General features: G+C 43.8%; 3 protein-coding genes across 39 annotated transcripts in view; 1 reads left to right on the forward strand and 2 right to left on the reverse strand.

Annotated features, from left to right (window-relative positions):
• Positions 1-673: 673 nt before the first annotated feature.
• hspbp1 (HSPA (heat shock 70kDa) binding protein, cytoplasmic cochaperone 1) lies at positions 674-8,534 on the reverse strand. 4 transcript variants are annotated; one of them, XM_083545153.1, is made up of 8 exons: positions 7,961-8,161; positions 6,692-6,805; positions 6,409-6,604; positions 6,063-6,287; positions 5,777-5,932; positions 5,562-5,658; positions 4,761-4,872; positions 674-1,799 (listed from the first exon to the last, which is right to left on the reverse strand). In XM_083545153.1, exons 2-8 carry the CDS (start codon positions 6,803-6,805, stop codon positions 1,719-1,721), a joined length of 981 nt encoding a protein of 326 aa, XP_083401279.1. In that variant the 5' UTR covers positions 7,961-8,161; the 3' UTR covers positions 674-1,718. The 4 variants fall into 4 exon arrangements, 3 of the variants coding, with proteins under 3 accessions (XP_083401279.1, XP_083401281.1, XP_083401280.1); XM_083545155.1 differs by lacking the exon at positions 7,961-8,161 and adding an exon at positions 8,513-8,534 and having other exon boundaries at positions 1,479-1,799; XM_083545154.1 differs by having other exon boundaries at positions 1,479-1,799; positions 8,032-8,143.
• A 19-nt stretch (positions 8,535-8,553) lies between these two features.
• tufm (Tu translation elongation factor, mitochondrial) lies at positions 8,554-12,866 on the forward strand. Its single transcript, XM_083545139.1, has 10 exons — positions 8,554-8,682; positions 9,170-9,216; positions 9,743-9,881; positions 9,974-10,140; positions 10,292-10,561; positions 10,672-10,804; positions 11,025-11,129; positions 11,367-11,518; positions 11,943-12,062; positions 12,142-12,866. Exons 1-10 carry the CDS (start codon positions 8,646-8,648, stop codon positions 12,310-12,312), a joined length of 1,341 nt encoding a protein of 446 aa, XP_083401265.1. The 5' UTR covers positions 8,554-8,645; the 3' UTR covers positions 12,313-12,866.
• Positions 12,867-14,062: 1,196 nt separating this feature from the next.
• Positions 14,063-15,000, reverse strand: part of LOC310728080 (uncharacterized protein) — a 9,573-nt gene continuing 8,635 nt past the window's right edge. For 32 of the 34 annotated variants that reach the window (XM_083545185.1, XM_083545177.1, XM_083545170.1 and 29 more), the window contains one exon: positions 14,063-15,000. This exon is cut by the window's right edge. The gene's annotated coding sequence lies outside the window, so the exon portion shown is untranslated. The other 2 variants (XM_083545184.1, XM_083545183.1) reach the window with 1 other exon arrangement.

Consider the following 15,000-nt stretch of genomic DNA (forward strand, 5'->3'; position numbering starts at 1 on the left):
AAGGTCCTGTCCAGCAGCTTTCAGTTTTAGTTGCTGCATGAACACTGAGCTCAGCGTCACCAATGTCTATTTTATAGTGTTTGATTGCAACTGTTAGTGAGTCTCCGTCTACAAAAGTATTTGAACCTGGAAAACAGGCAACAGCAGCACTCATGAAGCCACAGGTGTCATCATGAAAATGTTTGTTCAGTGCCCTAATTTGTCAATCCAACACCACGTTCTACAGATGCCTCAGATCTTCAGCAATTTTCATGCTGCCACTTTTCCCAAGAGAGCTTGTGATTACGAACATGCATTCATTGAAGCACTTTGTCTCTGAACACTTTTACATTTGATTTAACTGACTGTAGTCCTTTTTTTGCAAGTGTTCATTTTCATTTTTTTTCCAAATGTTACAAAAAGAAACAGCTGCTTATTGACTCTCAGTGACCGTATGTGTGATCTTGGCTGTTATCTTACATGTTCATCATGTTGGTTTATGGTTTGTGTGTTTCCATGTCTACACGGACACATTGCCCCTATCTGTCACCTGACGCTCCTCGGTTTCTGTTTTCACTGGAAAATACATTGGAAATTTGTATTATTTGTTTGAATTTTGATTTTTGTTCCTGTGCCTTCCTTTCTTTTCTGAATTAACCTGAACACTCAGAACACACACATTAACTTAAATAATTATTATTTTTTTTATATATATATATTTCATTCAACTGCAGAGAAGCAGTGTTTCAAATAATACTTAAAAAATACTTACTGTCCAAGTCATGCAAATCTTATGGGGGTTTGTCTGTCTGCCTTTCTGTATGTTTATATACCTATGAGGGGTGTTCAGGTCAAACCAGGACTTTAAGTTAAAATAAAAAAATAAATACAATTTCAAGAGCTGGAAACTGCACTTCATTTCCGCCATACTCCCCTGCGCCATTAATACACGTGTCCCCGCTTTAACTAACGCCTGGAAAGATTCGTCATTACGCCTGAACCAGCCTAACGCCGGGCCCACAGTGGGATTCTGTTTGCGATTGTCGCTTGTCAGACTGTATGGACATGATCCTCATGTCACACTGTAGGATCTCAGTTTTCACGTCAGACTGTATGACAGTCAAAAACTGATGTACACAAGAAAAGCACGGCTGTAGTTTGACACCATCTATACGTGACACGTTCTGTCACTAACTGTTCATTTTGTACATGACGTCTTGATTAATTACTGCATTGTGGTTGCCAATGCCTGGAAGCTAACATGATGATTTGAGAGATGATGAAGTGATCTGGTTTCATCAGTGCAGAGGAAATGTGGAGCAAGTCAGACCAGGAAACATCAAACCGAAAGATTAAAAAAAACACAAGGTGTAAAGAGCAGTTGGTCATTAACCAGTTTCACCTTGTGTGTGTGTGTGTGTTTCAACACAGAGGTGGTTCTGATCTTGGTGTGTGTGTGTGTGTGTGTGTGTGTGTGTGTGTGTTGTACTGAACAGAATGTCCAATCCTTTTGTAATACTTTATTACACATCTCGTCGATGAACACAGACCTCAGAAAAAACACGCTCCATAGGAAATCCAATTTAGGAAAAAAGTGTCACGTGTGTGTGTTTGTGTGCGTGTGTTAAACAAATCCTAATCTTTTCTCAGTCTCTTTTTCAGTAAGGAATAAACAAAAACGAAAAAGCCAGAGATGGCCAGTGGCTGCAGGTCAGTGACTCGCGTCGTGCGAGAGAAACTCAGCGATCCATAACGTTGTCCTCCTGAGGAGGAGCTCGGAAACAAGCTGCTCGCAATCGCTCGCAAAACTCCACCTCCTCCTGAAAAGAAAGACCCAAAGAGACTTTTAAAATATCTTCCAGAACATTTGGGTAGAGGTTCACTACCCGTCCCCGAACCTACACACGTCCTGCAGTCTCTACGTTAAAGCCCCTTACTCTAAAGCGCTGCGCCCACGTGACCGCTATCCCAGAGTTCTCAGGTGTTAATGTTTCTCAATAGATGAAATAAAAATGGAGAAGAGAAAACATCTCACTATACATCATTCTAAAGCTCTGAGCCTCAAGCAGTGATTTCAGATCTGTTTTTAATGGAAAACGTATAATGAATGTATTTGCTGAATGTGTGTGAGCAGTACACAACAACAACATGCACAAAAACTACACTACTCACATTATTATTGTAATAACGAGTCACAAACACATCCACTGCTGCTGATCCCGGCTTTATTAGGAAAGATGAGGCTCCACTGAACAACATGCTCTAAAGCATTTTTACTCCAAACAAACAATAGTGTTGTCATTTAGATGTTTATTCTGATGTTTACGTCACAGAACTTCGGCTGGTGTTTGTGTGTAAATGCTTCTGAATAACTTTCACATAAAAAACTACATCTTGCTGGTAGAATAAAATGTTACAAAACAGACGAGACCCACCGCAAAAAAAAAAATACAAAAAAATATATAAATAAACAGGTTGGGTTGTGTCTCCACTCTCTCTGCAGGTGTCGACGTTTTTATTCTGCACCACCTTTCATATTAAACCTTTTATTTCCAGTCAGTAACAATATGGAAACTTAATGACTGATGGAAAATGTAGCCGATAAGTGCAGGAGTGTAACGATATATGGGAGGATTTTATTCCCCACGTGTGAGTCTTAGTTTTATTAGTCTTTATAAACTCTTACTGGGCGAAGCAGCACGTGGACGCAGCAGGAAGTGATGCAGTTCTCAGTTCAGCACAAACTGCTGTTTATAGCTCATGCTCACTGGACTTTGTTTACCAAAAAAAATGAAAACAAGTGGAAAAAATGAACAGTCAAAAAAGTTGTTTTATCAGAGATTTGCACGAAGCAGCGATGGGGAAAATATTCTTGGCGGCGGAGCAACAACAGAGACTTGGAGATCTGCATAGGGATGCGATTTTACATCTGTAAATTACAATAAATCTCCCTTTATAGTTTTATACCATGTTATAGGTATTATTGCCTGTTTGTTGTATTATTTTATTAAAAGTGTGTGTGTGTGTGTGTGTGTGTGTGTGTGTATTGTTGAGATTGGTATGGCTGCACATCAATATAAATGGTCATGACTGTAAAACAAGAGCTTGTCTGCTACCTGGTCATCAATATGAATCCCAACTCAATATCAAACACGTAAACTAAAGCCTTTACTGGTCAGGAGGTCATTTCTATGCAGACTGTATGAATAGAGTATGAAGGAACACCTGAGTTTAGCAGGTGTCTCTCAAACAGGGGGAGGAGAAAAGGATCAGACACAGTCTCAGATAAGTGTTTGTATGAATCTTGAGGATTTTTCAATGGAAACAAAGTAGAACATTTGGAGATGTATAGATTTGTTTGGTCAGAGGAACTCTTCAGACTGTTACATTAATGGGTTTGTTGCTTCTTCTCCATTATTCTCATTATTGAGCAGTGACCACCTTTCAGTACAGCAGTACTTCCCAATGTCGTCATCAACAATTTCTTCATTCTCCAGAATTCCAATCTCTCGTTTCAGCTCCACGATGTCCACTGGAATCCAACTGCCAGCATTCCACCTACAGTAAGGGGAGTTTACCGCTGATATCCTAATCTGATCTTAAAGCAGTTTTACTTGTAAAACAACTTGGAAATTGGAGATCATCATGAATCACCACAATGACCAAAACTGCTGTATAGTCTTTCACCTTGTTTTTTGAGAGACGCTTTTATACATTCCACATCAAGGCAAGTCCACATGCCTTACTAACTCCAGTAAGTACTATTTGGTTCTTCTGCGTTCCTGTCTAATTTTTGTCTGATGTGCAGTTCCGCGTATTATAATGACATGAGATGATCCGTTTCCCAACATAGAAAATATTCTCATTACAATGAAGCATGAAGATGAAAATTAAAGACTTTTCCTTTTATTCCTGGTTGTATTCCTATCTGCTCCCACTGATATGAGAAGTTCATACTCTCAGCTTCTGCATCTACAGGAACAGATCAGATAAACAAGGACACAAAGTAGCATCCAAAATCTTTCCATGCTCTGTATCCACATCTGCAATCTCTACAACCACTTCCCCTACTCTCCATCAGCACACCAGCTTTCTCTAGGACTTCCAGTATCCTTCATCGTACTGCTCTCCGAGCCCACACCCTGCCAGGTGTTACACTTACCAAACCCTTCACTCCCGTGTATCAATGTAACACCGGCTCAGGTTTCCTAATCATTTCTGCCTCCACTTCCTGAACTATACCTTCATCTTAGTGAGCTGTAGGGTTTCTTCTCCCAGCAGAGTCAAATAATCACTTCACTAATATATTACTGTACTCATCTAACACTGAAATCACAATACAGACCCAGAGGAGAAGAACCTCATCATACATCAGGGAGAGAGAGCGAGAGAGAGAGAGAGAGAGAGATGAAGAGACAGAGAGAGAGCGAGAGAGAGAGCGAGAGAGAGAGAGATGAAGAGACAGAGAGAGAGCGAGAGAGAGAGCGAGAGAGAGAGAGATGAAGAGACAGAGAGAGAGCGAGAGAGAGAGAGAGATGAAGAGACAGAGAGAGAGCGAGAGAGAGAGATGAAGAGACAGAGAGAGAGCGAGAGAGAGAGAGATAGAGAGAGATGAAGAGACAGAGAGAGAGCGAGAGAGAGAGAGAAATGAAGGGAGACACAGAGAAAGAGGTAGTGAGGGAGAAACAGAGAGAGAGATGGAAAGAGTGTGATTGTATTTATGTTTGTATTTATAACAGGAGATATCAAATTAAAAACAGCTGTGAGAATAAAGAACTCACCTGGCTCTCCTCTCGACCCTGCAGCTCCTGTATCCTCTGGTTCAGCAGCTCCTCCAGACCCAGAGAGGGTTCTCTGCAGTCACACACACCCTGCTCACTGTTCTCTACCAGACTACACACACACACACACACACACACACACACACACACACACACACACTGAGTAACATAAATCCACACTAGCACAAAGCTCTCAACACATCAATACACTGCCCTCTGGTGGACCGCAGAGCTCATTACAACACTTTCTAAACACTGAATTTTACATTTACCAAAAGTAATAAAAAAATAAGATTTTCAGAAAATATCATTTACATGTCAGAAGTTTGTTATAGAAAAAATGCAGACAATTAGTTAAACTGTTAATTATACAAAAACTATAAATAAATATATTCCAAGGAATATATAACCAAGCAATAACCAAGCAGGTGGGCCAAAACACGTGCTTTTTAGACATCTCATGCCGCATTTCGTCCCTGTTCGCCGCTATAATCCACTCTTTTCAGATTTTGTGGATTTGTGTGAGATCTATTCAGCTACAAGAATGTGTGTGAGTAAAGTCAGGTACTGGTTCCTGGTTTTTGTACACAGATGACATAACTCTAACCCTGGGGGAGACAGTTTGGGGTTTTCTAGTTCAGGAGAATTTCACACTCCTGCATCCAATGAAGTCTTATACAAGTGTGTGTACATTTTTGTGGGAACCGTTGGGGGGAAGAAGCACATATTTTACTGTTGGTCGTACAATGTCAAATAAATAAATATATGAATAAGTAAATGGGTGCAGTAACGTGCACTGACCAGCAGAGGACGCCGAGCACGTGTTCATGTACAGGGGAGTGTGTCGATCTCAGTACTGCTACTAACTGCTGCACCATCCCCATACACAGCACTGTTTCTGGAGGGGAGGGGGGGGGGGTGTTTAAAATATGAAACAGGACATTAGGAATAAGAATGTAACAGCACGCACACACACACACACACACACACACACACACACACACACACACACACACCTCTGTGTTCGGGGTGGCTGGTGAGCAGGTTGAGCAGCAGGAAGGCAGATTTTGTACGCACTTTCTCACAGTCCGACTGCATCCCCCTCATGAGCACGGAGAATCCGTCACGTGACAGGAAGTCACTCAGGCCCACTTCCTGTTCTCGCACAAGGCCTACAGAAGAAATGTGAAAGTCATGATTACATCAGGCTGAGTAAACCTTATACTTGTGTGTGTGTGTGTGTGTGTGTGTGTGTGTGTGTGTGTGTGTGTGTGTGTGTGTGTGTGTGTATATGAGACTCACAGGACACTGCGTAGAGAGCTTTGACACGTACAGTGGGGTGTGTGTCGTGGTCAGCGAGCTGCAGCAGTGTGTGTAGCGCCCCCTGCTGGAGCAAGTACAGCTGCACCTCGGGCATGTTCTGAGCGCTGCAGGCTAACAACTCGGCCGCTCGCCACCGTACACCTGCCTCTGTGTGACACACACACCGAGACAAACACACCTCCAGCCCACCCATCTTCATCAGGTCTGTAACAAACACACACACACACACACACACACACACACACACACACACACACACACACAAATATATATCACAAATCTGTTTTACATACAACGATTCAAGCTCACACACACACACACACACCTCTTGCGTTGTCCAGGTTGTCACACAGGTCACACAGCATCTCCAGCACCGCCTCCTTCTCATCCTCTTCCTCTTCGTCCTCTCGTCCTTCTCCCTCGTCCTTTAGGAGCACAGACACACACCACTTCATCTGCTCCACCTCGTCCAGCTGCCCCTTACACACCTCGGACAGCGCTCCCCGCAGGAACTCGATCCTCTACGCACACACACACACACACACACCAGAAAAAAGCATAGCGTTCTTTTATCCATCATCTAAATCCTTCTCCAAGTCCAGAGTTACCTCCTGAGACATGGGTTCATTCAGGGTGGGGCCATCAGAGGCGGAGCCGGCTTCAACAGCCAATCGCAGGACCCCCTGCAAATTCTGAGGGAGGCGTCGGTTTCCTTCTGCCATCTTCTCACACACACACACACACACACACACGGGCAGGGAATAAAATGATTACGACTATTAATTGCATGTCATTAACAAATCACAAACAGAAACAAGTGAAAGGCTGTAAGCTCCGCCCACTTTCCAATGACATCATAATATCCCTGAAAATATAATATCTGTGCGTCTGGGTCACGTTACGATTTTATACTTTCATTTTACACATTCACGACTGATTATGAATGTGTAATTTACAAACTACAGATTTTAGAATTTAATAACGTCATAGAAAAATCTAATTACGAGGTCAAAAAGTTTAGAGATTCGCTCTGTTTACAAGAAAGTACTCGATCAATCTATCTGGACGTCTTCTTTTCGAAGCCAGATCTCCGCAACGGTGTCAAAACCGTGAGCCTTCTTCATCTTCAGGAAGAGTCCAAAGTCAAAGCGCAGGAGTCAAATCTGGCGAGTAGGGTGGGATTGTTCTCCGACAATCATCATGCACAAGTTGCTGAATGTTTTTGATGTTTTTGGAGGGTTGAGCTCGTCAAAGGTCTTCTTAACTTCGCATCATCTTCCAGTGATGTTCTTCCAGTCAAAACACCTCGAACGCCGCATGTCCAATGCACATCACGTGAAACGTCGCTGAGGCAGATGTGCCCAGTTTCTCACAGATGTTCATGTTCTAAACAGCTGTCTGTGATGAAATGGCAGGTGTGGGAACACACGTACGTCAGAACAGCACCAGTTACACCATTAGTTGATACCACCTCGTATTTACCACTAACATCATTTGCATATTATAGAAACATCCTGTATTTAGGGAGAAAAACATCATCACTGCAAAAACAATTACTTGTAAGAATATCAGCCAAAATAGACTTAAGATCCTGAGTGTGTGAGTGATTTATATTGGGTATTAAAACAGTGATTAAAAAAATAAATAAAAAAATGTAAATGTGGGGATTACAATAAAAGTGTGCTCAGGGGTGCCAAAACATTTGCGCCATGACTGCATTCAATCAGCTGAGCTCTGAAATGCTTAATGTGTGTTCATTCTAATATATTTCAGCTTTATATACATATATATTACAGTTATATTACACACACACACACACACACAGTATTACAGGTTACAGTATTAAAGCAGTTATACGAGATAAACCCCAATCTTACCGTCAGTCAGTGTGTGTGTGTGTGTGTGTGTGTGTGTGTGTGTAATTAATCCAAATAGCTTCTCATCACACCGCTAATAAACACTAAGGTAAATTCATCTGGAAATTTCTCTCACAACACCAATCGAGAAGCCGCCATCAGTAGAGCTCGCACTGCGCATGCGCGAACCCGCACACGTGCTCCATGCGTGCGCCGACGTTCTCCACACATGCGCACTACGCGCACTCGACTCATGTAATTCATAGTAATAAATACATTTATTAAAACACACACACACACACGTAAAATATGAACTATAACTATAAATTTTAATCTTTTTATCTGAAAATATTATCTATTTATAATAATATCTGGACCCTAAAGCGCTCCACATCACCATTTAAAATATTATTATTATTATTATTATTATTATTATTTCAATCACTAGATAGATAGATAGATAGATAGATAGATAGATAGATAGATAGATAGATAGATAGATAGATAGATAGATAGATTGTGTTGGTTATTTCTTAGGTATATAAATAATATATTTATATATTTTTTTATTACTATAATTTGGAAGCTACACCTCTGACCGGCTCCAAAACAAAAAAAAACACCACTGAGGCGTCGCCTGCCGATGACGTTGTGGTTATTTCCGGCGCATGCGCTGTGCGTGTGTCTTGTCTGTCAGTAATCCAAGATGGCTGCGCTCGTTGGTGTGCGCGCGTGCTTCTCCGGTAAGTTTCACCGAGTGTGTCCGGGTCTGTGGGTGAAGCTCCTGTTTATCGCTCCTGCAGTGTGGAGGAGATGAAGCAGGACTGTGGGCTTCTCCTGAAGGGGGTTCAGTCCCGGGTTCAGGGCGCGTGACGTAACGCGGTGGAGACAGTTAGGTGTTTCCGGAGACTCGCGCAGGCAGCGCAAGGTCAAGCTCCATCCATGTCCCGGGGAGATATGATGGAGCTGATGATCCTTGTAAACACCCTGCACTCGGGGTAAATGCATCAGTGTTGCAGGGGTGATGTGTACCTTCTCCCTGCTGCTCCACCAGTGTGTAGAAAAGATCCCACCCCAGACAGAACCCTGGACAGGAGCGCCCTCATTTACTTGCACATTAAAACAAACACGTTGTTCATATAGACTTCATTTAGTTTTTTATTGCTTGTAAATGGTATAAATGATCAGATCTATGATGGTGTTCATGTGTTGCTTTTGGTTGTTCTTCAGCGCTCCAGCTCTCCTCCCCGAGTCTCCTGCACAGCTCCTACAAACTGGTGAGTTCCCCCCAGGTCTCCGTGAACCGGGCTCTCGGCTCCTCTCAACCAGAACCAGGGCTCGGTAGTCTGAGTCAAGGAGTTAACGCTCTGATCCGAAGGTCTGGGCTTCAAGGTTCACCAGGCTGCCGGTCTTGGGGCCCTTAACCCTGTGTCCACCAAGGGTGATGTTTCATGGCTGACCTGTGATGCTTCCTAACACCACTGGGATTTGTGATAAAATGTCATGTACATGTGGCAAATTAAATCCCCCAAATTCCCCACATTAGGAGGGATAATAGGACAGCTATGATACAGCACACAGGGTTAGGGCCTTTCTCAAGGGCCCACAGTGGCAGCTTGGAGATCCTTAGGCTTGAACCCCTGATCTTCTCATCAGAACCTTAACCCCTGAGTTCCCACTTTCCCCAAAGAGATCACAGTGACATCATCAAGGTTGTGTATTATCCAGATAAATTTGAATATGTGCTGATGTACGTCCCCGAGTGTGACTGAGGGTTTGAACGTTTTTGTGGTCGTGTCTCAGTGCGCGGTTCCTCTCAGCCGGAGGAATTTCGCCGCCGAGGCGAAGAAGGTGTTCTCCCGTGATAAACCTCACGTCAACATCGGGACCATCGGCCACGTGGACCACGGGAAGACCACGCTCACCGCCGCCATCACTAAAGGTACCACACACACTAGGAGTTACACTGTAACTGTGCTGTCTGATGAGGATGTCTTGGTTTAGTGTGTGTGTGTGTGTGTGTGTGTGTGTCAGTGCTGGCCGAGGCTGGAGGAGCGCACTATAAGAAGTATGAGGATATTGATAACGCTCCTGAGGAGAAAGCCCGAGGAATCACCATCAACGCCTCGCATGTGGAGTACACAACCCCTAACAGGCACTATGCTCACACTGACTGTCCCGGACACGCCGACTACGTCAAGGTACACACACACACACACACACACACACACACACACACACACACACAACCCCTAACAGGCACTGACACTAACCTCTACGACAGACAAATGACACAGAGACTCACCCTGTGTGTGTGTGTGTGTGTGTGTGTGTGTGTGTGTGTGTGTGTAGAACATGATCACAGGCACGGCTCAGCTGGATGGTTGTATCCTGGTGGTGGCAGCGACAGACGGTCAGATGCCTCAGACACGTGAGCACCTGCTGCTGGCGCGTCAGATCGGCGTGCAGCACGTGGTGGTGTACGTAAACAAGGCGGACGCGGTGGACGACCCTGAGCTCCTGCAGCTCGTCGAGCTCGAGATCCGCGAGCTGCTCAGCGAGTTCGGCTACGACGGAGACAACACGCCTGTCATCTGTGGCTCCGCCCTCTGTGCCCTCGAGGTACTGACACAACTTCGGGAAATGTGGAGAGAGAGGGGGTGAGTGTGAGTGAGATCCTGTAACATCTATTGTGTGTGTGTGTGTGTGTGTGTGTGTGTGTGTGTGTGTAGAATCGGCAGCCTGACCTGGGAGTGAACTCCATCATGAAGTTGTTGGAGGTGGTAGATGAGTTCATCCCTCTACCCAAGAGAGATCTGGATAGACCCTTCCTGCTGCCCATTGAGGGAGTCTACTCCATACCAGGTGTGTGTGTGTGTGTGTGTGTGTGTGTGTGTGTGTGTGTGTGTGTGTGTGTGTGTGTGTGTGTGTGTGAGAGATCTGACTCTTTAGACATTATTACATCACTACACATAAAGGATCCTGTTTCCATAGTGATTTTGTTTTGGATTAAACGTTAATGTGTATCACTATAATGCAGTTGCTCAGAGAAGGTGTGTAATTTGGTGTGTGTGTGTGTGTGTAGGCCGAGGTACGGTGGTGACGGGAACTCTGGAGCGAGGAGTGATAAAAAAAGGAGACGAGTGCGAGTTTGTGGGACACAATCGCTCTGCCAAGTCAGTGGTCACAGGTGTGTGTGTGTGTGTGTGTGTGTGTGTGTGTGTGTGTGTGTGTGTGTGTGTGTGTGTGTGTGTGTGTGTGTGTGTGTGTGTGTGTGTGTGTGTGTGTGTGTGTGTGGGGTAAGAACAGTGAGGTTGGCATGTTCTTAGCTGAAACCTGACCGCTGACATTTATGAAAGGATGTTCATCTATTACTACTTTCTGTTCATGGCTCCGCCCCCTATCACTTCTATGTGTGTGAGAGCAGGTATCGAGATGTTCCACCAGTCTCTGGATCGTGCGGAGGCAGGAGATAACCTGGGCGCGCTGGTGCGTGGTGTGAAGAGAGAGGACATGAGGCGAGGGATGGTGATGTGTAAACCTGGCTCCATTCAGCCCCATCAGAAAATCAAAGCTCAGGTGTGTGAACGTTCTAAATGCGCTGTAATAAACTGAATCATGCAGTGACGGAACACACTCTCATCTGCCAGACTTCATCACGTGATCACACACCGTTAAAATAACAATTACGATATTACAGTAGACGATATAAATCACACACCCGTACTCATAATTAATAATGATAAAGTACAAAAAACTGCTCCAGGCTTCTCCACTGAAGCTTCACAGGTTCCTGGAGAGGAGCAGCCCGAGAACCTTAACCTAGTGTTTCTAGATGGACCTGAGGTTACATCCTGCTGATTTAGAGTTAAAGAAGAAGCCGCATTTTCACTTCCTTACTGTGTGTGTGTGTGTGTGTGTGTGTGTGTGTGTGTGTGTGTGTGTGTGTGTGTGTGTGTGTGTGTGTGTGTGTGTGTGTGTGTGCGCGCGCGTGTGCACACAGGTGTATATCCTGAGTAAAGAGGAAGGCGGCAGACACAAGCCTTTCGTCACCAACTTCATGCCCGTCATGTTCTCCCTCACCTGGGACATGGCCTGCAGGATCCTGCTTCCTGACGGCAAGGTAACACACACACACACACACACACACACACACACCTTTGTCCCATTGTCCTGATTTCTCTCTATTCATCTGTGTGTAGGAGATGGTGATGCCGGGTGAAGACACGTCCCTCACTCTGACCCTCAGGCAGCCCATGGTGTTGGAGAAAGGGCAGAGGTTCACGCTGAGGGACGGGAACAGGACCATCGGCACGGGGCTTGTCACCGACATCCTTCCGACCACAACCGAGGACCAGCACAACTGGGGTTGAACCCAAAGAGGAGGACGGGGGATGGGATAGGGGCGTGGTTAGTGTGGGTGGGGGCGGGGCAGGAAATTATCCATACATTTTGACTTGTACTTCTATACTTTACATTAATATAAACATTCTCTCTCTCCCCCCACCCCACCAATACACACACACACACACACACACACACACATACACTTGTGTTTCAAGCCTGTGCAGTGATTGATCTCAAGGTGATATTCTCTAAACTAAGAACATTTTCATCCTGGTACCTGAAGCACTTACCTGATTTACTGCTACATGCAGATTCTTTCTTTTGGCTGTTTAGCAAGTTTTTTTTTTGTTTTTTTTTTGCGCCAATAGTGGTGTGAAGTGTGTGAGAGCAGGAAACACCGTAAACCGATCAGGAACCTTCTGTCTGGTTTTATCAGTGTGGTCTAAACATGAAGGGATGTTCATTTCAGGGATGGAGGTGGAGATTCTGCATCACACACACATTTTTGTCTACTTTTTGTGTATGAAATGTCATGATGATGATGAATATGTGGCTCATGTAATAAATGTATTTAATATGACTCCTGTCTCCACCCACTTTTTGTGGTTTAGTAAAATCAGGAGGAATCCGTGCGTGCGTGCGTGCGTGCGTGCGTGTGTGTGTGTGAGTGTGTGTGTGTGTGTGTGTGTGTGTGAGTGAGAGAATGTCTGAAGCCTGATTGAGTTCTGTTCTGGTTTTATTTTTTCCACCAGAAAACATTTCTTGTTTTGATATGCAAATGAGTATGATATGCTAATGAATATGTAAATCACACTGACTCACCTGGTCACTGATTAGTTACTTTCCCCTGAAAATGAGCCTATAAATTGCTCTTATCTACTTGTTCATTATTATTCGGTATTTCCACCCAATTAAAAAACTGTGGGACACTGTATAAAATGTAAATAAAAATGTAGTATAAACCGACGTCTCTGTCAGTTACAAAAAAACAATGCAATGATTTGCAAATCGTATAAACCCATATTTTATTCCCAATACAACACAGAAAGCATAGCAAATGTGCAAACGGAGGAAATGTACAATATAATACACTTTTTTTATTTGATTGCAGCAACACGTCTCAGAAAAGTTGGGACAGAGGGAAAGGCTGGAAAAGTTAGTGGCAGTAAGAAGGAAGAGCTGGAAGAACATTTTACATCTGATGTGGTTAAGTGTTGAACAGGTCAGTAACATGACTGAAGATAAAGGTTTAGTACCACTTAGTTTTTCAGCCTTTTGCTGCCCCCTGTCCCAACTTTTCTGAGACGTGTTGCTACTATGAATTAAACAAATTACATAATCTTTTTCTAACTTTAAACATTTGAGATGTTTTCTGTGTTCTATTGTGAGTAAAATTAGGGTTTATGAGATTTGCAGTTTTGTGGAATTGGGCTTGTAATATTAGCCTCTTGTTGAGATCTTGATTACTCCCTGACCCTGGAGTTCACTTTTCTTCCTCTGCTTTTCAGCTCTGTGATGTTGATTATTACAGTTATGGATTCAACACATGGAGAACAAACTTTCTTCTGAATCTCTGAGTCTGAAATGATGTCAGGTTTGACATTTCACCTGTCAAACCCACTCACTGGTCTTGTTTTGATTGGTGTGATGTGCTGTATGAGGGCATTACCCCACACACTAATGCGGTTCTGGATCCGGGCGTCTGGAGACGCTTTTCAGGTTGTAATGATGTGGACATGAGAAGGAGAAAGTAAAACACACTCCATACAGTCCAGACAGTAACCACATCTTTATCAAATCCAGCACAATCACTACAGTACAGTAGGAAAATATTACATTACAAGTGGTTGAGTTGCAATGCTTAACAATACAACAAAATGATCAAATATTTAAAGTTTCATTCGGCAGGCAAACGGAGCAGCAGAGGTTCCACCCTTCACCCTCAAACCAGCGCTCGTCCACGTGCCCGATGCCACATACATGTATGAGGTGGTATCAAAAAGTTTGGAGACTCGCTCTGCTTACAACAAAGTACTTTATTTATCTACTTTTCCACACTATCACCTTTAAATTGGTCTCCTTACAGCGCCTCCCAGTGTTCTTCTGGAACGTGTCCTGGAAGTCTTTGTTTTGAAGCCTGTCGAGCATCTCCTGTGATTTGTGCATGATCTCAGCAATGGTTTCAAAACGGCTGGATCTTCATCTCTGTGAAGAAGGTGAAGTCTGCAGGAGCCAAATCTAGCGAGTAGTGTGGGTGCAGAAACTCACACGTAAGAAGACTTTTTGATACCACTTACATACTGTATAGTTTATACAGAACAGTCCTGTAAATTGCTCTGTGTTGCTGAAGGATTCACTGTAATTAGATAAATTATGAGTAAATGACTGTATACTACCCCCTTATTGATCACCATTCTTAAAGACTCCTGGGTAGGCTTGGCCATCATCATACCATGCAATCATTGGAACAAACCTCCATCGTAAGTCGGGGATACCTGTACTCACAGTCGGACAACAGGGTCGTGATATTGAACAAAATGTTGTAGAAACTCTGGTGTCATTTGCAGAACAATTACAACAATTCCTGAACAGATTCCTAACTGCTTAGCTTGAAGAGAGGTTACATATATCAACTGCACCAGTAGAGGGCAGTGTTGCCCTCGTACACTTTACACAAGAAGACTGATGAGATGAACGGATAGATTCTGCTTCTT

The sequence above is a fragment of the Silurus aristotelis genome (genome assembly GCF_946808225.1).
Source record: "Silurus aristotelis genome assembly, chromosome: 6".
Taxonomy (NCBI): domain Eukaryota; kingdom Metazoa; phylum Chordata; class Actinopteri; order Siluriformes; family Siluridae; genus Silurus; species Silurus aristotelis.

Bases quoted from the DNA above. Each gene is read 5' to 3' on its own strand.
- hspbp1 (XM_083545153.1), bottom strand. From the start codon at position 6,805: ATGGCAGAAGGAAACCGACGCCTCCCTCAGAATTTGCAGGGGGTCCTG. The intron at 6,288-6,408 runs GTGTGTGTGTGT...TGTTTGTTACAG, and splicing joins CAACCTGGACAACGCAAGAG to ACCTGATGAAGATGGGTGGG. The intron at 1,800-4,760 runs GTGAGTTCTTTA...CTTTCTTTTCAG, and splicing joins AGGGTCGAGAGGAGAGCCAG to GAGGAGGTGGAGTTTTGCGA.
- tufm (XM_083545139.1), top strand. From the start codon at position 8,646: ATGGCTGCGCTCGTTGGTGTGCGCGCGTGCTTCTCCG. The intron at 9,217-9,742 runs GTGAGTTCCCCC...GTCGTGTCTCAG, and splicing joins TGCACAGCTCCTACAAACTG to TGCGCGGTTCCTCTCAGCCG. The intron at 11,130-11,366 runs GTGTGTGTGTGT...GTGTGAGAGCAG, and splicing joins TGCCAAGTCAGTGGTCACAG to GTATCGAGATGTTCCACCAG.